This window comes from Vicugna pacos, chromosome 14 (genome assembly GCF_048564905.1).
Source record: "Vicugna pacos chromosome 14, VicPac4, whole genome shotgun sequence".
In the NCBI taxonomy this organism is placed as follows: Eukaryota; Metazoa; Chordata; class Mammalia; order Artiodactyla; family Camelidae; genus Vicugna; species Vicugna pacos.
The window spans coordinates 65,797,518-65,821,799 of NC_133000.1; the positions used below are offsets into that span (position 1 = coordinate 65,797,518).

The window sequence follows — 24,282 nt, forward strand, 5'->3', positions numbered from 1 at the left end:
ACATAACACATCATGGGCATGCAGTCAATCTTTTGGACACTCAGGCAATCAGGTGTATTTAAGCCAAAGATGTCTGAAGACAAGAGTAATCAGGGCTCCTCTAACATTGCTTTTTGTGTGATGGAGAGTTTATCATTGTTCAGAGCATCTAATCTCTTAGCCTTTCTTGGTGTTCTCTTATTGCCTCATTTCATTCCCTGAGCAGCTTCTGCAGTAGCGACGTTAGCTGTATTGCTAGGACTGATTGAATAGCCTATTTCTTTTGATACGGCAGGTGAAAGCTGGTCATTTCACTGCAGAGCTGACACTGCAATTTCCCGTTACTTCAAAAAAAGACGTTGCTTTTCAAACAACGGCATAAATGTTTTTGACAATTAGCAATTACGTGTGATTTTTGTTTTGTTCTGTTTTTGTTATTTTGTATTCACTTCTTTGATTTTATTGAAGGTTTGAATAAGAGAGATGCAGAAGCGCAATTTAACTCATTATATAAGTGGACCCAAAGATCAGGTTTTATTTCAAATAAATGACTGTTTACCCTACATCTTCCTGTAGTCCGGGAGATGCGGATGCTTGCGTGGAAGACCTGCATTCCGAATACCTTTGTTTTCCATTGCCAGTATAAACAGATAATCACATGTATTTGAGGGTTCTTTCTCTCTTTTTCAACACCTTCCTTCTCTTCCTGTTTCCTTTAATTGAAAGCCAATTTCTCTTTCTTCCTCCATCTCTACAGTACCCTTTGATGTCTTATCAAAATGGAATGTTTCCTCTTGTCTGGCAGCGTCCAGGGAGCATAGAGTGCCCTCATCTATTTGGTCATCATTCAGTTTTTGCAGGTAGCTAAGGTTCGCCTTGGGAGTCCTGACGATCTCTCCTATGACACAGTATTGAATTACCTTGAAATAGTGAAAAAGAAAGCCAGGCAGTTTTTCTCACATGTCTCCCCGCAGTCTCCGAACTGTTTCCACGACTTTTAATTACTCTCTTTTGCCTTTTCCGGTAATATTCATTAGGATATACTTTGAGAATATATCTATATTCCCATAGATCAGGATTACTTGTGGTCCTAGTAAGTTCCATCACTTGAAATTATGTTTCTGTATTTAACTACTTTTACTTTATAGACAGTGGTAGGAAGTGTTGGTCCAGCTTAGTTTCTCTAGAAAATAAATTGATTTTAAGGGAACCACAAGCAATTGGCTATCTGTTTGTGGTGGAAGGCAATAATTTTAATATTTAAATACAAGTTGTATAAACTAGTGTGATTATGTGTTAACACTCTTTATGCAATTTTTAATTTCAGTAACTGTATTTTAAAGTCCATTACTGACAATTCCAGTCTGGCCACCTGCATGATTTTTGGATCTCTCTGTATTGTGTATTTCTTCTCTTTCATTTTCAGTCATTCTGTCTGTCTCTTGACATACAATATACCTGTTTTTTTAATTAAGTATCAATATTGTTTAATAAAATTGGTAGAATTTTGTGAATGATGTTATCTTCCTTGAAAAGGTTATTTACTTTTTTTTTCTGACAGGCCTGTGTACAAGGGCAGATAATAACCTCAGTCCAATCAGGCATTAAGATGATTTCTAAAGTGAAAACCTGGGATGTTTATGTGATATTTATCAGTGCCCTCTTTCTCAAAGGTCCGTGAGTTCCAAGTACTGTCTTTCCAGCCAGATGAAAAAAATAAAAGCTCTGTTTAATTGATTCATCTTTTAGATGCTGCTTCCTGCTTAATGTTTCATCCTCTTGTCCTGAAGGGTTTCAGGCCTGACAAATGCATGGAGGGGATTATCTGCACAGTGGGTAGAACTCACTACCCCATGGTTCCCTTTCTCTCTAGGACTGTGGCCACTTAAATCCAGGCTGCCTTAGGAGGCCTTGACTTAATTGTATACATTGACTTTTTGCTAGTTAAAAATGATTTCTGAGGCTAGAGACAAAATGGAGATAGGACTTTCAGGTGCAACAGGATTTTGTTGAAAAATAATGTGTCAGAATAAAATACTCTTTAAAGAAGTAGTATTACTGAAATATGTTACTGGCAAAAAAAAAAAAAATAAAAGGAAGTGGACATTCATATTGAGGGAGAAACATATTAGCTGTGAAAAAATGGCACACTACTTACATTTATTTAAATTGCGTGTGGGTCTATTTGTGGAAGCCATTTACTCTTTAAGTTATACATTTATTTATTTTTAAAAATGTTTAAACACTGTGCCACAAACAAATATCACAGTGGTACTTAGGAAATCTAAACAGTAATACTTAAAAATATATATTTCTATTTTAGTCTATTTAAAGTTACTTATTAAGTAGGTTTTCCCAATTTTGAAAATTGTTAAATAGGCAGCTTTAGTTATTTCCTAAGATTATAGAACATGTAAGTGGTAGATATTAAATTCTATCCTAGGTCTGTCTGAATCCAGAGCACAACCTCTTAACTCTTATCAAAGACTACTTTCTTATTCTTGTGTATATATACACTTACACATATACACAATGTCCTTTCAAATGTTTTATGATTTGGGGCAATCAATACCAGTAGATTCAGAAACAAAGAATAATAAAAAATGTTACCAGTAGAAAAGATTGCTTTATGGTGTATTTTTTCTTAATTTTGAAAGACTAGTTTGTTATTGATGGAAATGTATTATTGATTGTTAGATGGATTTCATTGTTCAACTTGTAAAATAAATTTTCTAGTTATCCCTGATGTGGGAAGAAAGTCCATACTTGTTTCAAATCAATTTCATTAGCACTCCTGAAATGTGTATTAAGGAAGTGATATATTTACTCACACTTTGAATTTTTCAAAGTGACAACACCAAGCAAAAATTTTAAACTGACTGGGGCCTGATTCCACCCTGTCCCTTTTTTGACCAGGTATGGTTTATCTTCAAGAGATGTTCTATAGAAATGCTTCTCTGATTGTATCAACCACAGCACTCTCTTTCACTGGTGAATAGCATTTGTTGTTTGTGTCTATCTTTTGACATTTATCCCGCAGAGTCTTTCGTGGTGAATTACATTGCATGTGCTTATTTATGACCTAGAATGGAATCACTAATTCAATATCAAGCATAGAAGCATAGGGCCAGATGTGACAGGATTTTTGTTTCCAGAACCCCAAAACCTTGTGTCAGAAGCAAGGTACTGGCCACCGTCCAGTCAATGGGCTTACCCAGTAGGAAGGAGGAGATTCTTTTTCTAATTTATATTGGCCAAATCAGGATAGGCCACATTGATTAATTACTTGAGTTCCACATTTACAACCTCAGTCATTTGCCGACTTTTTAACCTTGGGTCTATGACTTAGTTTCTGAGTTGTATCAGAATGTGTGTAATACAAATGTAATGTGTGTGATGTAAGTGTAAATGCATGCGATATCGCTACCTGGTTTATACATTTTTTGTTAGAAATAAATGAATCTTGAGTAATTTTAGTTGTTGTTATAGAAACGAATCTTAAGTTTGAAGTAATGAGATAATCTCAGTTAGGGGTCTAATAGACCGCCTCTGTGATGTTCTGTTCAATACCTTGGAAAACCTTGAGAGAAAAGTGAAGCCTAGTGCTTCCGCATCCCGTTTTCAATCTTGGACCCTCCAGGGTAAACAACAGGAAATTTTATCAGTACAACATGCGCTTAAATGTCTTGCTTCCTCACAAAGATCTGTGACTGATTACTTTAATCCTTGTATACTGAGAAAACACAAACAGAAAGACTGACATTTCTCCATGTTTTAAAAAGTCAAGAGCAACCCTTCCTGGGCTGGCAAATGTAATGTCAGTGTGGCCTGAATTATAAGAAGCCTCACTGCTCCTTTTGAAATGGAAGGTGAAAGGTGCGTCTTCACTTTCAAACGTCTGGTGGAAGATTACTTTATTCTCACACACACACGAAATGTTTGTACTTAGATGAAATGGTACAGAATATTATAGTTCTCCAGTGTTTAATTCTTCCTCATAGAAATTTCAAGGGAACTTAGAATGCATTTGGCAGGAGCTTTTTCTAGTGCAATCAGGTTGCTATGGTAAACCCATTATTTTAGGCCAAGGAGGACTGTGTTAGTAAAGTGCTAGTCTCTTTTCTGTTTTATGTGAGCCTCTAATTACTCTTCGGCTATTGAGCATGTACTGCAAGTGTGGTTTTTGCCGTTATACAAAGTGGAAGAAAACACGATTGCAGAGCGTGAGCCTGCTGTTACCCTGCTGGCAGGTGCGTTTGATGAAATGGTTCTTCTTCAGTAATCTCGTTCTGGGTCAGGAAATACAGGGTGTATTTTGGGGGGGTGGAGGGGGAAACAGAATGATAAAGGAAAGGAATGGGTTTTATGTGAGTAATTGAAATTCAAGCCTCCCAACATGTTTTTATTATAAAAACACAAATAATAATGTCTATTATTTCTTGAGCACTTACTATGTGTCAGGTCCTGTCCTGTGTGCTTGCCGTGCGCTGTAACATTTAGCCTGTACAATAAACCCTATGTGATCAGTATTATTATTACTCTCATCCTCAACCATGATCAATGGGATTTAACTTACTTTTCCAAGGACTCACATTTAACAGTGAATGTGCCAAGATTAAAATCCAGATTTATTAAAGTCAGAGCCCATCCTTTTCATTGTATCTTTACCATAAAATTTATTTTCCTTCCTATTTGCCTGATTAACATTTAATAAACCCTGTAAGACTCATTCCCGGTCAGCTTTGCCAGGAACCTTCTCTCACCTTATAGGGTGTGTGTTCTCGTGAATTTTACCTATTTTCCCTCCACTATTAAAAGTTTTTAAATGTCCTTCTTAATGTTATGTCTTCAGTATCTAGCACCATACTTTCCCAGTAGTTGATCTTCAAAATGTGTTTGTTGATTGAATGACTGAGGGAGTGAACAAATTAATGCAGATATTGCACAGGTTGCTAAGCCTGGTTGACTCTATTCTTGATCAAGAACACGTGTGTTTTCTTTATGGTGTAGTTTGAAGGAGGTTAAGATCGTTCTCCAGCTAAATACCTCCAATGTGTGTGTAGAGGGTAGAAATGATTTGTGTGTATGTGTGTTTTCAGCTATGGCTTCTGGAGGTGATTTCAGTCTTTAATGGTTGAAGTTCAGGTCCGCAATCTACCATGCAGTGCCTGAAAATTTCAGATTTTTACTTCTTCACAAATGCACCACCCTATTATTGGTGGTGACGGCGAAGAGAAGACTGAATTGGTCATTAACATCCTGTGGAGCGTGCGTTTACCCCGGATGCTCTCCTGTCTGTCAATCTGTGAGATTGGGGATGGTGTTCATCTTGTGTATGTTGGTGGCTCCTTATCTTGCATAGAGTAACTCATTACTGTTGATTCGACGGCTGTGCGCCCTGACAAGGAAATCTTAAAAAGACGAGTTTGAAGACAGTGGGAAAGGAGAAAGCAGAGTCTAACGCCTGAGACAGTTGTCAAGGTTAAGACTGTGCAAAAAGAGGACTCTCAGAAGAAAAGAAAATGAAACCAGTGAGATGTAGGTATTTAAAGACAGTTGCTGGTGGTTAGTTCATCCTTTTCAAAGAAATCAATAATACATATTCAGGAAACTTCCTGTACACCTAAAATGTTGATAAAGTGGTCACCACGAAGACACATGCCCTCAAGTTTAAAAACTGATGTTGTCTTGGTAACTGGGAGTGTATTACCTCTCAGGAATGATGTGGTTGACGTTTCCAGCATCTGTCCGCCACGGACTATTTAATCATACGCGGCCACACCACTGACAGTCCTGTAGTTTGCCTCTGTCCACAGTCTGGGTCACTGTTGTCGTTCACATGTCTGCCCATGAGAGTGCAGGTGTGTTTCTGCACACCAGGAGATAACCAGGGCTCAGAAATCTGGGTTCTAGTACCAGCACTGCTCATGTCTACTTTGCTGGCCTGAGACAAGTCATTCGGCCTGAGCATCCTTGAGTTTCCTCATCCATCCAATAAATGGTAGAAAGTCATGGATTTTTGACTTCTTATAAAAAATAAATGAATGGCTGGTATATTTTTTTTCAGGAAGAAGTCTGGGGTCTTCCAGTTAGGGTTCTTGACTGCAAACAGCAGAAACTGACTTCATTAACTGGGAGGCAAAAGTATTTTATTAGAAGGGTTTAAAATGACTCGGAACGCCAGCTTGGACAATCAACTCATGCAGCGCCCTGGGGAAACAAGGCACTGCCAAGAACCAGCCCCGCTGGCCGTCACTTTGAAGGCCAGCCTCTGTGGGCCTAGCCCCCCCGCCCCGGACAGTTGCTGCTGTGCTGGTGAACTGGCCACTCTGCCGCAGACCCTGGGCCTTGCTTTCAGCCTCAGAAATCCAAGCCCTGGCCAGGAATGGCTGGGGTGTCCCTGCTCCGTGTGCCCTGCTCCGTAGGAAAAGGGCATATCACTGGGGGATGAGGGAGGTCCTGCCTCCTGCTGAACTTGGCACTGCCTCCAAGTAGAAGGAGAGACAGGCTGTAGGACAGCCAGCGCCGCACCATCTATTGCTGTATCTTTCACCAGATTCTCAGAGGGATCGTGACCCCGCCACTGCTGCCAGTAAAGATTATGAGTCACTGCATTAGATTATCTTTAATTACAGCTCGGAAATTATATGATTCTAAATACCAATTTTTCTTTCTTCCATCAGATACCAGCTCCGAATTTCTTTAACAAGATACAAATGCAGCAACAGAATGACTAACAACATTACAGGGTCAGCCCTGAAGTATCTTATGATCATTGCAGTGGGTGTGTAATTACAATGGTTGGGATAATGATGGAGAGTAACAGATGTCTCCGAGCAGTCACTCAGCTGAATTTCTGGCAAACCAGTACCAATCCCTCCGAAAACAAGACATTTACTTTCTCATCCAGCCTCATGGTGCTGCATTTTGAGTATATTAAGATACAGTATGGCTTAATGTTTAGATGCACAGACTTTAATGAGAATGGATATACATTTTTGATCTATCCCTTTAAGAGCCGGTTCATCATGGAAAATGTCCTGGCCTCAATATGTCTCCATTTCCTGCTTAGTAGAATGATGGTGACGATGCTGCTCCATGTGTGGTCTTCTGAAAGCACAATGATGGAACTGAGGAAGAAACTATAGTGTTTGAGGCATGGTTCCAGCACGAAAAATGACAATCTATAATGATAATAGTTAAGAAATCCCCAAACTGTGAACTGAACTCATTCCCAGAAATGTTCATCCTCTTCAACTCTAGGTCAAGAACAATAAAGATATTTAGGGCATGCACTCTGACATGTGTTGTGTGTTAAAATCAGTTCTATGAACAATGATGTTAATGCCAAATAATCACCAAAATATCAGGTTGAAATGAACCTATGAGCATTTTTTTCTTACGTGGCAGACAGACCCAAACTAAAAATATTGTTAAATGGTCACATTATGTCCAATTATGTCAAAATATATAAAATCGACTCCATTATGTTAAATGGTCTCATCATAAGTGCAATAGGAAATGCCCAGAGAGTTTAATGATTGAATTCTTCTTCAAAAACGTGTGAAACAGAAAGTGGAAAGTGGCAGACAGGAACGACTTACGAGCCGGCCGCTGTCCCTTCAGCTCCCGCCCGACCTCCTCGGCGTTCGTGCTCGACCTCCAGGGAGGGTCGGGAAGGGGTTTGCTGAGCTGTTCTTGGACACAGGCTAGAACTGGTCCAGGACATCTGGGTCCGGCAGGACGCTTGTTTCCTTTAAAAGGGAAGGCAAGTCTCCTGACTGATACTGAGTCTCCTAATGAGTGTGCGCTCTTCGTGTTTTGCAGGTAAGTGCGAATGTGGCAAATGCACTTGCTACCCGCCAGGGGACAGCAGGGTGTACGGCAAGACGTGCGAGTGTGACAACCGCCGCTGTGAGGACTTGGACGGCGTGGTCTGCGGAGGTGAGCCCTCCTCACAGCCTTGCTCCCGGCCTGCAGCCTGCTTCCCCCACCTTTCTTATCCCACTGCTCCTTTTCTTACACAAAATTCTGTTACAAAAGGATAAACACAAGGCAACATACAAGTAGACCTCAGAGCAGTATCTCGGTGGGTTTGGCATGACCTCAGTATTCTCGGACCACTGATTTAGTCCATGTGTATGTGTGTCAAGGGACACAGAACGCTATTGATAAAAGATTGTTGAGACCAAGTCCTTTGAAGAGGATGAAAGGCTTTGCTACAACTGAACAGTTTAAAATGACTTTTATTATCCTACTAATGAAAACTGATAGGGGAGGTAAGTATTGCCTGAAACTGGAGAGGAAAAAAAGCACTTCAAGCTTACACCTCAAGCTGAATTACACCATCACAAGAGCTGGAACTCCGTTTCCATGACGGCTCTTAGATCCAAACAAGAGTTTACAGAAAGTCATAAATGGTGCAAAGAAAGAATGAGGCAGACGGGAGGCTGTCACAAGGGTAACACAGCAGAAACGAGAGACCCAGAGGTAGAATGGTGACAGTGCCCACCTGAGCTTCTGCCAGGGAAGAAGAGGGGTGATGAGGGATGATGCTTGTATTTCAGTCTCGCGAGAACTCACACTGTAGAGAGGGTGCGTTCCGATTACAGCTCCTCCCAGGTTTCCAGGACAATGGAGGTGAACTAGACATGCAATCATACTAAAAGAATATAACTGTATCTCTTTAAGATAATCACCATGATGCATCTGGGCACTATTATTTTGGGGGGGGAGCCCTCAAATGCATGTACGGTGGATGGAAGGCTGGCACACCATCTATTTTTATCATCTCTCTGACATCCGTGTGTGTCCATCCAGCTGTTCTCTCTCTAACCAACTATATAACACTTGGAAGGTGACCAAAAATATTTTCTTCTTTCCTTCTCTGTGAGCCAAGGGAAAAAGCCCCTTTTTAATAACTGTTGGGCCGGATGGTTTATCGCTTGCTGTTCCCATGACAGCCATCCTCAGAGGTTGCTCCTGCTTTATTCATTTCACAGATGGAAAAGTGAGTGAGGTTTGAGGCGTTAATGTCCCGTAACTGAAAAGTGGCAGACCCAGGGTTGGAGCTGTGGAGGTCAGTTTGCAGAGTTCTCTCTAAACCACCGTTTTCCCCAGAGAGACATCAAACTGTTCTGACTTCATGTCAATATTATTTTTAGCTTAGATTCTCCCTTCACTAGTGTTAGTTATCAGAAATATTTAAACAGATAGTAATCTTTTTTATTGTTGTTGTTAAGCAGTAGCTATTGTATGTTACATCTACATACCCATTAAATTATAAATTCCTCTTCCCACAATGAATCTCTCTCTCCAACTTTGGGGAGGAAATCAAAGATGCAAACAAATTTCTATTGTCTACTTGTTAGATGAGATCAAATGTTTACTAGGTGAGTGAGAAGCTTCTCACAAAGTGATAATTTTTTAGACTCATCCTTGACTATGCATGTCTACACTCTGTATTTGTCTGTCTACCCAGAGTTGTCTGTGCCCCAGGGGGAACTGACTTCCATTAGCCAAGCTGGTAAAAGACCAATGTACAAACCAGATCACCAGTTACTCGATATACAAAGAGGAATATAATTGCCCCAGAGACTAGAATTCTTTGTAAAGAAACTCTCTGAGAAGTAGGATTCTGAGATAAGGATTTGGATTCAAGTAATTCATCAGAAAGTGGAAGGAGTTTCTGGTAGGAAAGTGGAAAGTGTAACAAGAAGGGGAGGCAGCCAGTTAAGATAGTGCCATCCACCCAGTTACTGCTGGGGTCACCTGGGGCTGCACCCCCATACAGGGGATGAAAGTCTAGGAGCTTGAGTAAAGCACACAGTTCTTACATATCCATTGGTCGTTGGCTCAGGGTTGCTTCTAGGACACATTAACTCCGTTGCCATATGCATCCCTCCCCAGTACATGATCAGAGCAGGCTTCCGTGGCTGGAGAAAACCTTGGGGCCGAGAACCCAGAGGGCACCAAGTGGAAGGCATCAAAGCAGTAAGGACAACATTGCTGGGGCATGACCTGCAGAAGGACCGCAGCTCCCATGTCGGGCGGTCGACTGTCCTCTCTGGATAGTGCAGAAGACATACCGGCACGTTCTCTTCCTGCAACACTAGATGTTGCCGACCATCCAACCCAACCTGACCTCTCCTTGGTTGGATACAGGATGTAGCCCAATAAATTAGGCAATAGCTGAGGATGTGCTCATGCACCCTATCCTCCTGGGACAGCCTTGATACGATTTGGGAGGTTCTTGCTGCTCACACATTTAGAGATTAATTCTGAGCCGGCTCATCTTACTGAACAGAGATGCTATCGGAACGTAATTATCAGAGGACGAGTATGTCTTCAGGTTTGGGGAAAACTTTGCTGCTGCTCCTGTGTGTCTGCCGGCAGCCAGCAAACAGTAAGCAGACTAGCACAGCATCTGTCATCCCTGGAATTAGATGGGTTCTCTCGGTGCTTCTTCTTAACTTTCAGCAGCCAGCTCTAAGAAAGCACCTGTGCCTTTAATTGCACATTTGAAATCGTAGTAAAAACATTTTATGGACCAAAAGATCTCGGAACACTTGTCAAGGATATAAAGGAAACACACCTTGGAAATTTTGCTTGAAAATATTTTATGTTATTCTTAAATTTCCCTTTGATATTCAAATAATGTCCTTGAGAGGTTTGGGGTGAGAATAATGCCAGTGAGTTAAATGACTGGAGGTAATAATGATTTGCTTCACTTACCTTCTCCTACTTCATCTGAGGTGACAGTGTGGAGCCTTGAATTCCGCCCCAGATGCTTCACTAGGGCCTGGGCGCACGTCTGTACACATCCCAGTGAGCAGTTTCTTGCTTTCCTTGTCATTCACTGGTGAATCTTCACTGTGACAGTCAGTCCTATTGCTTGGAGGGGGACAGTCCCAGGAGGGAGAGATGTCCCCGGCTCATGTGTCTCCTGAGTGGCATCTGGCTAGAAAAGCTGCACATAATTTCCAGTCCACACCGACGCTCTGTTTAGTGTCCCGCAACAAGACACTGTCTACTCTTGGTGATGGTGGTGGTCATGGTCTGTAAAGTCCTGGTGAACACGCAGTCAGAGAATACGGACTCACTGCTCCTGAGGGAGGATGGGTCTGGGTCCTGCCCCTGGTGGCAGTGTTCTCATTAACTAATCAATACATAACCTTGTTCTATGTGTGTTTCTATGCAAAGGCACCTTGTGATGTGTATAGTTAATTCATTAACATTGAACTCACGGCCGACAGCCCCATAACTCGTGCCGCAACAAAGATTGTGTAGTGCACAGATTTTCTCCATAAGGCTTGTGGCAGCCTTCCGCACTTAGGAACCCTGGAGAGCACTTCAGCCCATACTTAGGGGCTGCATAAAACATCAGAATCACCAATGAAAAGCACGAAAATGTGGAAAGTATGGCACAAAGTAAACTGGGGAAAGGACGTTTGTTTACAGCATAAAAGCGGAAACAAGACGACAGAGCATGACCTTCTTTGACCCCAGCTGGGCAAGTGAAGCAACTCTGTTTTTTCACCATTCGGCCTGTGTTCCCCAATGACCTGGAAAGCTTCGTGAAGGTTGATTTCTGGGGACACAAATACATTTTAACGAGTGGGCAAGTTCTCAAATATGGAATCTTCAAATAAGAGGGATCAACTGTGATTCATGTTTTCACTGGAAACATCACCTCCCATGTGAGTTTTGCTCTTGGCCTCAAATGACGATTTCTTTAAGACAGTTAATCAAGGGGCTGTGATTTTAGTTCCTCTGTTTTCTGAGCACGGCTTTATGGCAGAAATTATTTGCACCCTGGCTTGTAGTCTTGGATTTAATTTGTGTCTTAAATGTTCTCTGGAAAGAAATGACAGTACACGTACTGAGAATTAACATGCTTGAACCTGTGAAAATTTTAGCACTAACGTCTTCAGCACACTAAACCAGTTGATCAGGAGATCACAAGTTCCTCTCATGAATGTTCATGTAGATGTCTTTAGTATTTAGACATGTCAGTGGCAGCACAGTACAGTAGTCAAGACTGAGACATGAGGCTTTCTTGGTTCCACCCTTGGCCGTACCACTTACTCCCAGTGTTACCAGAGGTCATGTACATAACCCCCATTACTCACCATTAAAAGATGGTTATGATATGCCTTTCTTGTAGGGCTATGGTGAGATGAAATGAGTTAGTGCATGTAAAGTGCTCAGGCTCGTTCCCATCACTTGCGTCACCCTCTCTATCTGCGTATAACACTGATTAATGATAATAATACCTAATTACATGTATCTTTTATTTTATTATTTTTATTTAATTTTATTTACATTTTTATAAAATTTAGTAATTTTTATTAAATTAATTATATATAATTTATATTTCTATTTAATTACATTTAATTAGATATTATTATCATTAGTGTTCATATGCATACAGAGAGTATGTCAGATATAGCCAGCTTCGGTGGAATTCTGTGTTGTGGTTTGCAGTAAATGCTATGGGACATGGAAGGGAGCTTCATGTTTGCTAATTAATTCTTCTGTAATAGCAGTTTATTCAGAACAGTGACGTCCGGTCTTCAGTCTGGGGTGGCATGGATGATTTCTCCTGTCTTTTGTTCTTAAAGCAGTCTTTCACTCACACTTGATGCTGAGCTACCAAATCAAAGTGGCCACGTGCATCTCAAAAGTATTTTTAGTGGCTCTTACTTAGCAGCGCACCTTCCTTGGGGAAGCTTCTCATGGATTTGCAAGCACGGAGGAGCACACGTAACAAGACACTGGCCGTCAGGGTTCAAACCACAATGTGCATGGGCAAAGTTTCTGTATTTCTCAGTCCATCTACAAATATCCATCTGCAGAAGAACATCTTACTTAGTAATATCCTATCGTGTATATAACACATAGTAATAATTAATCAGCAAATGCATATGGCGTACTTAGTCTGTGGCACGGCCTGCCCCACCCCTCAGACACACACCTGCCCTTGAACACTCTGGGTCCCTCAAAGCCTTTACCTCTGCCCTGTGTGCTCATACTCCTCTTGGTCTCGTCTTAAACCCGTGGAAACTGGCTGTCTCCCACTCTTCCACATCACTGACTCCTAGGGTTATTTATAACTCCTAGTTGCCCAAATGTGGGGTGGCATTCGGTTCTCATTCTCTGTGACCACTTTTTAGCCCCAGGTTGTGGTCACTCCACTCTGAAACCCCATTGACACGGTCTCCTCCCTGGGCCTCAGAAACACCTTCCCTGTTTCTCCTCTCACATCTCATAACCACTTCGTTTTTTGCTTGCCCGTCTCTCAGAGCTCACCAATAAACCTTAGCATTTTTCTAGAAATGGCCTTTGGACATCTTTTCTGCTTCCTGTTTGTGGTCCTCCTGTAGTCTCAGCTTCTTCCTCTTTTATCTTTTGATCAGTGTCTGTCAAGATGATTTCTTAGCATCATTCTCCCTGGCTTCCTACGCTTCTTTTCAAACTCCAATTGAATACTTCCATATGGAAATTCCTCCAAATTCTGCATGGTTGAAATGGAAATAATCATTTCTTCCTTCTTTAATTCAGTATCTATTTTTTGAGCCCCCTCTGTTTGCCAGCACTGGAGACTCAGTGGAGAGTCTCTGGGAGTTTATGATGAAGCTTGAAGGGCAGACCTTGACAAAGGAGGGACAATGAGGTGAATGGTCTGAAAGGAGAAGCACTAAGTTCAGTGGGAACCAACACAACAGGGGAACTTGACAGGGACTGGCGCCTGCGGAAGTCTTCACTCATGTCGCCATGCCTGGTAATAACTATATGGTGCATAAAGGGCTTTGGCGTGTATTAATCAGCCGAGCATCCTGACTGCCATACTGGGTGGTAATCCGGTGCATGGAGTTTAACCAGGTGAGGGGAGGTGAGTGTGACACAGGGGTCACCGAGAGCAGTGTGCCGAGGGAGGCACATGGGGAAGAGAGGGTGACATGTTCTGGGGATTTTTGAGAACTGGAGAGAAACCCTGTATGATTGGAGATGAGCAAACAAAGAGGAGAAGGGTAGGACAGATTTTGTAAACCACGTTAATGATTTGGTTCTTCACTTAAAGGATGGCAGGAAGCCATAGAAAGTATTTAAATGAGGCAACAGTATGATCTCTCTGTTTAAAAAGTACCTCTGGCTGCCTGGTGAAGTATGGATTGCTGGCAGGAGTGTGTGTTTGCGGGGTTAGTGAGTCTGTACAGGTGTTAGGAGATGAGTCTTGGTGAGCAATGAAGGCGGTTAGCTAGATGGAGGGCAGTAAGAATGGAAGAACTTGGGTGTACTGGAGAAAAACTTGGGCACATTGGGTGTATTAGAAACAAGAGAGACAACAGGCTAACAAAACCTTTTACTTTGCTGTTAAACTCCCTGAAAACAGATGAAGATGGTAGATGCCAACGTTACCAGGCAACGTTGCCCATGGTAATAGTGACCCATGACTGATGAATTTCAGCTGGATTTGGAGGGATTAAGAATGAACTATGAGTGTCTTATGGGAATGCCGTGCTTTTCAGCTTCCATGAGTGCTGTGACTCTCATGCCAGCAGGCAGGTCCCTTGCTGGTTTTCTGGAAGCTTTGCTTAAGGAATCATTAGAAGAGATTTTGGCTCCTATGGGGCATTCTTGCAAGCCAGGGAAGCCTCAACATCTGTGCACACAGACGTCGTCTCTGTGCATCTGAGCTGTGTTATCTGAAGAGAAGATTTTCCCCAGACCACTGTGTTAAGCCATCATCCTCAAGAACATCCGTGGACAGGAAAGTCTGATATTGTCGTGCTTCCAGGATGTGGTTCCTAGCCTATCCTGTATCCTTCTAAGGAGACCAGTGTCAAGTGTCACTCTAAATGTTCAGCTGAACTAAGAAGAGTGCCCTGCTCCACCCCGCCTTGAGAGTAAGAACGGCATTTATAGACACTCATGATTGAATGACATGAGCAAGGGGCAGGGGAGAATGAAGGGTGGATCCCAGGTTCCTGGTTTGAGCAATCGGATGGGTGGGGGAGCCTATGTTTTGTAGTACCAATTGTCTTGAATGCCATCTTCACAGAGGACAATAAAGATGGAGAAATTTGGCTGTATTATGATTTTGTTTTGTTTTGTTTTTACCTGAACTTCTTTTCCTTTTTCTGAATAACTCATCATTTTTTTCCCATTCTTTCACCATGCTTTCAAACCACCTCTTTTAGGAAGCCTTTCTGAAATTATTTTATACTTCCTCCATACCGCAGTACCTCCCTCCATTACGACGTCATGACATTGTAGTGTCCTGGTGTCTCTTTCCCCCCATTCTGTTCGGTGCTCATGGATCTGATCAAACTCTCTCTCTCTCCCCCAAATTATTTATTGTCTCCTCAAGCTTAGGACAAAGGCTGATGCTTAAAAACTGGTTTTTGAATAAATTATAAATTAAGGAGTCACAAATAAGGGGGGAGAGAGAGCGAGAAAGAGAGCTTTAGATCAGAGAATTCTTCAAGCTGAAGTTGACATTTGACTTGGAACTTCAACAGCTAGTGTTTAGATGTGTGGAAATTGGATATGAAGAACATTTTAGGCCTGGGAAGGCTAAGCAAAGGCAGAGTGAAAATATTTGCTATTTCGAAGGAATAGATTTATTTCACTTTCTTACATCAGAGCTTTTTGTCACCTGCTCTTGGCTCCATCCTTGGGAAGGATTTTTTTCAAACTATTTATTCATTTATCATATAATCTACATTATTTAACTTCCATTTATTTTACTTTTAAATCTCAAATATCAGGAAAATATTTTACATTAATAATTTTCAACATTTAAAAAAACTTAAAAATATGAAGAATAAAATTTGAACATCTGGTAAAATTTTGTTGTATTTCTCCCCAGGGTTTTTTTTTTTTTTTTTGATGGGTAAGACTTTTTTTTTTTGCATCTAGATTTTTTTTAATCTTCTTTGGGTATTTTGATGTTTTGCCTACATTCTGTGATATGTTTGGTTGCTTGTGTGTGTGTGTGTGTGTGTGTGCACACATACACTCCCCTTATTTTTCCAGCAAGATGAGTGAATAGAAGTAACATTTTTTTTTAAGCTGAGGGAACAGTGCCCACAGCAGGATGGGCATGAACCTCATATTCAGACAGGTCAGGACTTGGATTCTGGCTCTATTTCCTCCTAGTTGTAGTAATTGGGCAGATTATTTGCTCTCTTTGCCTTGGCTTACTCATGTGTACCGTAAGGGTAATAATGCCCACCTATTGGCTTTATGGTGAGAACAAGACAGAAAGAATGAAAAGTCCCCAGTGGGCATTCAGTGAGTGCCGGATGTGTGTAGAAGACAGTGTTCACCTCCTAAGCGAGACAAAAAACACTCCATCTGTGTTAGATTTCCTGAAGCACCATCTACAGAATGTTTGGAAAGGAAGTTGGCATCGTACAAATCAGCAGTTCTGTGCCTCGAGGACGGAGTGGCAGCTACTTTGTTCAAAGCCCTTAGTCGCCCCAGCATGTGGCAGCTGGTGGTGCACAAACCTTACTACTAGGAGCGTGTGACCTTCACTAACATCATCCCTCTGGTGTAGCTTCCGAGGAGAACAAAAGTGACATTACCCCTTTAGGTAATTTTCTCAGTTCATGGCTAGACGCTGAGCCCCAGTGTCTGTGTTCTTTCACTTGAAGGGATGGACAGAAATCCCAGGTAGATATACTGTGTGGCCAGAGATCAAAATGTGGGTCCCTGACTCCAAGGCAGGGACTCTTGGAGCATTTTAACAAATGAGGAATAAATAAAACCAAAAATATCTGTAAACTTACCTAATCAGTGGGCAGGTGAGAACTAAAAGCCAATGATGTTTATGCACCCTCCTGACAGTAACACTGAAGAGGATCACACCGGTTCTGGTCGGCTGGCACAAATTAGCAACTGTGCTGGAAGGTGAACGTAAGCAATTACATGATTTTAAGCAGTTGACTTTTGATTACACCGAAATTACAACCTGAAAGTGAGTCATGGGCATGACCGGCAGAGAGAAAGTCAGTAGGAAGTAAGACTGTTCCTCACTTCGTTACCTTTTTGGTCTGTCGTGTTTGATGATCGCAGACCACGTGTGGACCTTCTCAGAACATCTCTATGAACAATAGAAATTTTATGTGACCTATAAATGCATGGATTTTTTTTTATCAGATAAGTCACTACTGAAGAAAAAAAAACATGCTTTGTCCAGAGTGATAATCCCTAAGATGTAGTCATTTTTCAGTGGTACTTGATTTTAAGATTTCATAAAGAAAATAGAGGTACATATTGGCTCATGTGTGTTTGATTGTTTTAAACAAATATTCTTACCCAGGGACCTGCCTCCCGTATTCCGTCCACCCTGGATGAGAATAAAAAGTGGACTGCTTATTGCTTTTCTTCTTTCCTCTGTACTCCTGGAATAGCCACCCATGAGTCCAATTTAGGAAACAAGAAGGGATAATGAAGAGCCATTGCTTAATTAGACAATCAGTTCTCATTTCTTCGGGGAGTTCTTTGGACTTAAGCCATAATCTGAAGGAGATCAGGCACCTGAGAGTATGTTTGAGTGTGGTGACCCCTGGAAACTGCTGGATTTCCCACAGGGAGGAAGGCACAGACCACTGACTCAGGCCAGGCCTTCTTAGCTGGACAGTAGGGGTGGCTGTATGATTGTCTCCAAACTACATCTTAAAATCACAAACTTCTTTCCTGAGTTTGTAAGCGTACCAGTGTTGGGATACACCCTGCGGGCCTGCAAGCCTTGTGGTTGCCCAGCCTGGAGACCAGAAGAAAGAGTCCAGAGACAGTGACAGAGACATCAGTGGTTTATTGGATGGATGATCTTACAAGTTCACAGCAAAAGGTCCTGGAGAGACAGCCCCACTGGGTAGGGCAGATGACAGGCAGTTCATGGCATCAGTCTTCGATGCTCATGGGAGAAGGAGACTGCCATTTGTAGGGCGAGTTGATATCAGGTTGGCTCATCAGTTAGCCAACAAGCAGAGATGTTGTTCTCACTGAGGGTGTACATAGATGATTCTCCCACAGTTCTCCCACCCCTGGGTGTCCCACACATGGGCCTAAGAGGCAACAAAATAAAGTTGGTCTAGCAAAAGTTGACTGAATCTGCTCTTACGGTCTGTATGATCTTTTTCTAACTCCAACTTTCAGGAACATTCCACATTGTGGGCCTCCTTTCTGGAACATTTTCCTTGTCATCTTACAACACAGTCATCTTACTGTTTTCTTTCTTTGCTGGATGTTCCTACTTGTCTACTTCTCCCCTCTCCCCTAGCCCTATTGGAGTTTCCCAAGCATATTTCTCCCTAGGCGAGCTCAGTCACTTCCAAAGCTTTAAATGCCATCTCCTTTTGGAAGCTCCAGCATGTATAAGTTTAGCCCCAATCTGTCCTCTGAACAGCAGGTTTGTGGCAATTGCATACTTGACCTCTGCTTGGTTGTCTTAAGAGTATCTCAGACACACGAGGTTCAAAACAGAACTGACTTTCTGTTCTCAACCTCTCCCTCCTGCAGCTTCCATGTCTAATAAATAGCATCATTATTCACAGTATTTCTTGAGCCAGAAAACTAGTCCTTTCTCTCGTGTGCCACATACAATCCAACAGCAAGTCCCAGGGCAATCACCACCAAAGTAGATCTCCAAACACTTCTTTCCATTTACACTGTCACCACCCTACTTTAAGCCTCCATCACCTTTCCCTTGGATTTCTGTAACACTGTGTCACTTTTCCTCATACTTGCTTCCTCCTGACACACCTTAATCTCTCCCACCCAGTTACCAAAATGAATTCGCAAACTGTAAATTATTGCACATCACTCTCTTCCTAACACCCTTTTGTGATTTGCCATTCCTCTTACAATAAAATGTAAATGCCTTACCAAGAATAAACAATTTGCTATGTTCTCATTCTTGAATATTTCTCCAAGTTTATTATTTATCCCCCCCCTTTTTTTTTGGCTGATTATTCTTCAAATACATCGGCCTTTTTTCCACTGCCTGTAACACACCAAGTTCTTTCTTATTCCAAGACCTTTCCTTAGCTTTTCCAGAACATTGGTTATCTGGCTCTTTCTCAGCCATTGGGAGTCAGAGAGCCCTTCTCTGATGATTCCAGTTAATAGTGTTCTCTTTGTTGAATATATCAACACCCTCTTTAGTTCTTCCACAGCACAAATGTATTTGCTTGCCATTACTTGTTTTCACACCCCAGCCACCCCTTAAATGCTTGAGAATAGAGCTAGTACAATGCCAAGTGCCCAGTAAGTAGTTCTTACATGGATGACTAAATTATTAGAATTTAGAAAGAAGATATTATTGAAAACTTTAAAATTTTTTAAGTAAAGAGAAGTCATGTAAATGGCAAAGAAAAACATTTGAATTCCAACACATTTTGACCATTGTCTGGGCTAAATGCCAACTTAACTTTGTGGAAGGATGTGATAAATGAGCTAATAAATGGGAAACAATCTCCTATTTCCTTGTGTATAAATTTTATATTAACTTACTTGTGATGAGGAGTCATTTAGTCATTCTCAGTGATGTCCTAAATCATAGGCAGACTGTCTTTCTCTGCAATAGAGATTAAATTATTCCAATTATGTCAAATTAGGGTAATTCTTACTGACACAGGGTTAGTAAGAAACAAACATTTGAAAAGTCCATAGCTTGATGGGATTGGTACTTGAAGCTCCCTTTCTCTTTCTTTTGCTTCCTCTTCTTTTTTTGTGCCACACATTATGTGCCTCCATAGGTTGATAAGTTTTTTTGAACTTCTAAAGTAGACTTCACTTTAAGTGGACTTTTGTTTTATTGGAGAAGTCAAGATATGATCCGTTTAATATTTATTCATTGAGTATATAGCTCTTACACAGATTTGCTGACCTCATTTCTCTCTACAGGAAGTAGAAATAAAATAGTGACATCTAAGAACTGTCCATTGTCTTTGAACGACAGTTTATTAACCAGATAACCTGTAAACATGTCCTGAATTCAGTGTGGTTCTCAAAGGGGATTTGTGGGAAAAAAATAAGAAAGAGATTTTGTTTAAAAAACTGGAGTCAAGTTCTGATCCTGTATGACTGAGTTATGTGATTTGAGGCAAAATTACTTAATCTCTCTGAGCCTTAGTTTCTTGTCTATAAAACGATGACGATGCTTGACCTAAAGTGTTGTGATGAGATTTAGTTCAATAAATCAGCATATGGACAAGAAGAGGCTGGTGAAAATAGGTCTGTTAATCCAGGTCTCTTTAAAGTTTTCCTCCCACTTGCTTTCCATTAACTTCCAGATGATCATGTGTTGTGGCAAAACATTACGTGGGCTCATGCGTAGTTGGGTTATGTTAATCTTCACAATGCACTGCAAGCAAATATTGGTGCTAATCCCTCTTTGTGCAGAACTGAGTGTAGGAGGAGGCAGATGGAAGAGGTTTACTCTTAAAGGTCCTACCAGAGCAAATGGTCAAGAAACAATGGTGTCAAGACAGAGCTGCTGATGAGTCTGAATGAGGATTTTATATGTCCCTGGGATTAGAGCTGGGACCACCATGCTCATCATGCTTGATTTTGTATCTCCTGGTGCCTAGCAAAATACTCTGTTCCTAATAGATAATCAGTAAATTTTGCTGAACAAATAGCTATATTGTTTGTCCCATTTGGAGAGATCTGGCTGTAAGGTAATGCACATGTAGGAAAAGGAACAGACCACTGTTGGAAAAAAAATGAAATTAATATGGAAGATGATGTAAGCTACCGGGGTGTTGGCAGCCAGCTACTAGACAGATGTACGTGCCAGTGTATAACTGTCACAGATCTGATGCTGTGTATACACCAGAAGATAAACATCCCCAGACCAGGAGCCAAAGACAGAAACAAAAGGAAAAACCAGTGAGATATGAATCTAAGTTTCACGCTGTTTTTAACGTCTACACGATGCTAGACTTACACTTACACTTCCATCTGTTCTTATTAGTAAGCAGAGAAGCACAGAGTTAAAGTAATATAATACTGGATGCCATTTGTATGGATGTTAACCTTTGTTTTCATTCATAAACAACAGGAGAGTAATCAATAAATGGTGCAAGCAGTCACGTGACTTGCCTTGCACACTGGTCTGGGTGTCACGGTGTGCCTAAAGCATGAGGACTTCATTCTGATAAAAATGCAAATGTTGTGTGTCAACAAAGGATGGTCGAATTCCCTTTTAAGTTGTTTCCAGGCTTCTTTCTCTATGCAGTCCATCTCTCATGTGACATTCAAGACTACTGGGTTAAGCCAGGACTCTGTTGTCAAGTTCTTTTAAATCATCACATGCCAAAATTCTGCCTAAGGAATAAAGTGTGTTTGCTTGATCAGAGATGAGATTCTATGGTTTACATATTTCTTTCTTAAAAACGGTGATTCAGGTGGATATTTACCCATCTCCTCCTCTCACCCCCACCCTGTGATTGCTTCGCAGGCCACGGCACATGTTCCTGTGGTCGCTGCGTTTGTGAGAGGGGATGGTTCGGAAAGCTGTGCCAGCATCCACGGAAGTGTAACATGACGGAGGAACAGAGCAGGAGCTTGTGTGAATCAGCAGACGGAATGCTGTGCTCCGGGAAGGGTGAGTATCTGCGGGAGCTTGGACAGGATCCCTGTCCTGACACGTGGTTTGCACAGCAGCACGTACACCCATCGATTCCAGACTGCACGCTGCTGAACGGAAACCACTCAGTCCTCTGCTCCAACCAGACTTGAAGCTTGAAAGTCACCGCATGCTGGTCAGGATCTCAGAAAAAGCAATATCTGCAAGTCATCGCTGAATGAGATAGAATTAATGATGGTATAAAGAAGAAAGACAACAAGATGTTCTGGGCACTGAATGTACAAAAGAAGGCGAAAAGGTAATTATAGGGTTCACCCGGGAAAGAGCACTGTCCAGAACTGCCGAGGAGCAATCTCAAACATCTCAACTGCAGACGAAGAGGCTCTAGGCATTTCAGAGGCTGAAGTAATGTGGATGTGTGTACGGAGAAGGGGCGGGTTTGGGGTGTGAGAAAGACTATAAAATGAAGCTAAATCTTTTCATTTCATAAAAAAGGAAGGAAAAAGTGCATGGGTCCCAAAATTCTAATATAATTTTCTTTGATCTGAAAATCAGCAGTTTTCCAGCCAGACCTACGTAAGCTCATATTAAAAAAGAAAGTTTAAGCCCCCAAAGTGGTTATAATCTGCAAGTTGATTGAAGAGGAGCCACGAACACAATGGAATATTTACCAACAAAACAAATTGAAGAGGAAAAGTAACCACCTCCCCAGGGCGTTTCCCCCACCCCCTCAAAAGCAGAACTGGTCTTTTTTTTCTGAGTAAAGAAAGAATGCTAATTAGCAGATTGAATTTTAGATATTTTGATGTTGAAGCTTCCATACAAATTCTCCAAGAGCCTTTAAAATCCTGCTCTCACAGTGCCCCTGGGCCCCTCCACGGGGCTCTCAGGTCCCTCGTCGTTAGCGGCTGGGAAAACACGAAGGAAGACTCTGGAAGCATGGGATTCTGGCTAAGTGTTCGGGAGCTGCCCTGCGTGGGACTCAGGGTCGTGGGGCCTCCCAGCCTCCTCTTTAGCTCACTAGCCTCCTTGTAGAACAGGCAACCCCCCTCTCAGACAAGGCGCAGCTGTAGCTAAAGCTGCAGTCACCCTGAACACCCAGCCTGGGGCAGGATGAGCACGTCGGTGTCTTTCGGAAGAAAGGGAATGCTACATAGGGTTGGAGGCGTTCTCAGAAGCAGAATGCGCCTTGGAGATGTGCCCCTGAACGGTGGCTGTTGCTTCAGCTCTCACTCACGGCCAATGCAATCAGCTTAGAGGAAGCTTCTTGACATAATTGCAAAGATAAAAATCAGATGGATGCTGGGACCACATATGGTGCCGGGAGGACGGCTGAGAATTGATACAAACATGATCATTTCAGGAGAAAATCAAGTCTTTGGTTTCCAGGAAGTCCGTGTTTGAGACTTGTGCTTCCCTCGCTCAGGCAAGGAGGCCGTGCCCTCAACCTAATGCAGTTACAACAGTCAGGTGGCACTCAAATGAGTTTAAAGCTGTCCCTTTGTACCCTGTTTGTTCTCCCATTAAATTCAATCTAATTCCAAGCTCCAAACAAATATTGTACTGACTCGCTCCTCAGCTCCTGGAAACACTTTCCTTTGGATTCAAGCTCTGTTGGGAGAACCAAAAAGCAGGAAATATAGTTGAAAGGAAGACACAAAGGGAAGGAATTGGGGAGGAGGAGGTTAATAAAGAAAACAAGGAAGGAAGTAGGGATGGATTTAACCTGCAAGGAGGAAGCAGGAGAGAAGAAGAAAAAAATGCTATCAGATCAGAATGGAGTGCCCTGTATATGAAAAAGTACTAAATTGGATTTTTTTTTTTGAGTTTAGGTCTAAACATAGGATCACAAAGTTTAAGTCCTTTTAGTTAATTTTCCATAATGGCATAATGTTTGAAATAAAGTTATTAGCTTTTCATATAAACTCTACTGAATGAAGACACCCATTCATATTGAAGCATTAGTGTGCTTGTTTATATTCATTTATTGTTTGTATATAAAACCAGCAATTGAGTGTGTGTATGTGTTTACTAGACACACCGTCAAATCGTCATGTCCATGAGCAGCCGTTCACTAAGTCATGTCCAGTTGCAGCTACAGGAAGAAAACACAGAGCCACGCTCACTGGAGCAGTGAATAGCAGTTGCCTAAATTGAATTTCATGCAAAAGGAGTCATTCCTTTTCAAGAAATAAACATTCTTATTAAAAGCATTCCATTCTGAGGAGAAGTAATCATTTTTTTTTTGGCGTCATAAATGTAGAAAATGTAAAAAAGAGTAGGTTGACTAGATAGTGGCCCAAAGGCATCTCCTCAAAATGAAACAAAATGAAACAAGAAAGTGTCTCCAGTTAATGCCTTTTCAAATTGTTGGCTTTGGGTGGTGGAAATAGATCCATGTATCAATGGAGGGTTGAAAGCATATCTGTCTAAACTATCTGTTTATCCTTCAAGGAGTAGAGAGTTTTAAATCCAAAAGGAGACGTAGAAGCTGCCTCCAGGCTGTAGGTTTTGAGGTTGGTGTTAGTGTTGACGCCGGCCATGCCTAGTGCTGGCAGCAGCTGGCTCTGGGCTCCTTTCTTTCTTCTTCTTCTGGAAACTTCCATGCTGGATTATAGAGGCAGAAGGGGCCACCCCTGAGCTCACGGAACTGTGCTCCTTCAGAGAAGAGTGGGGACGCAGGGGTTACTCTCATC

General features: G+C 41.7%; 1 protein-coding gene across 1 annotated transcript in view; it reads left to right on the forward strand.

Moving 5' to 3' along the window:
* The window catches only part of ITGBL1 (integrin subunit beta like 1), a 163,481-nt gene that overhangs the window by 133,199 nt on the left and 6,000 nt on the right, over nt 1-24,282 (forward strand). The window contains exons 8-9 of the mRNA XM_015242695.3: nt 7,807-7,923; nt 21,458-21,604. Coding sequence (XP_015098181.2) covers nt 7,807-7,923; nt 21,458-21,604 — 264 coding nt within the window. The remainder of the gene's footprint in view (nt 1-7,806; nt 7,924-21,457; nt 21,605-24,282) is intronic.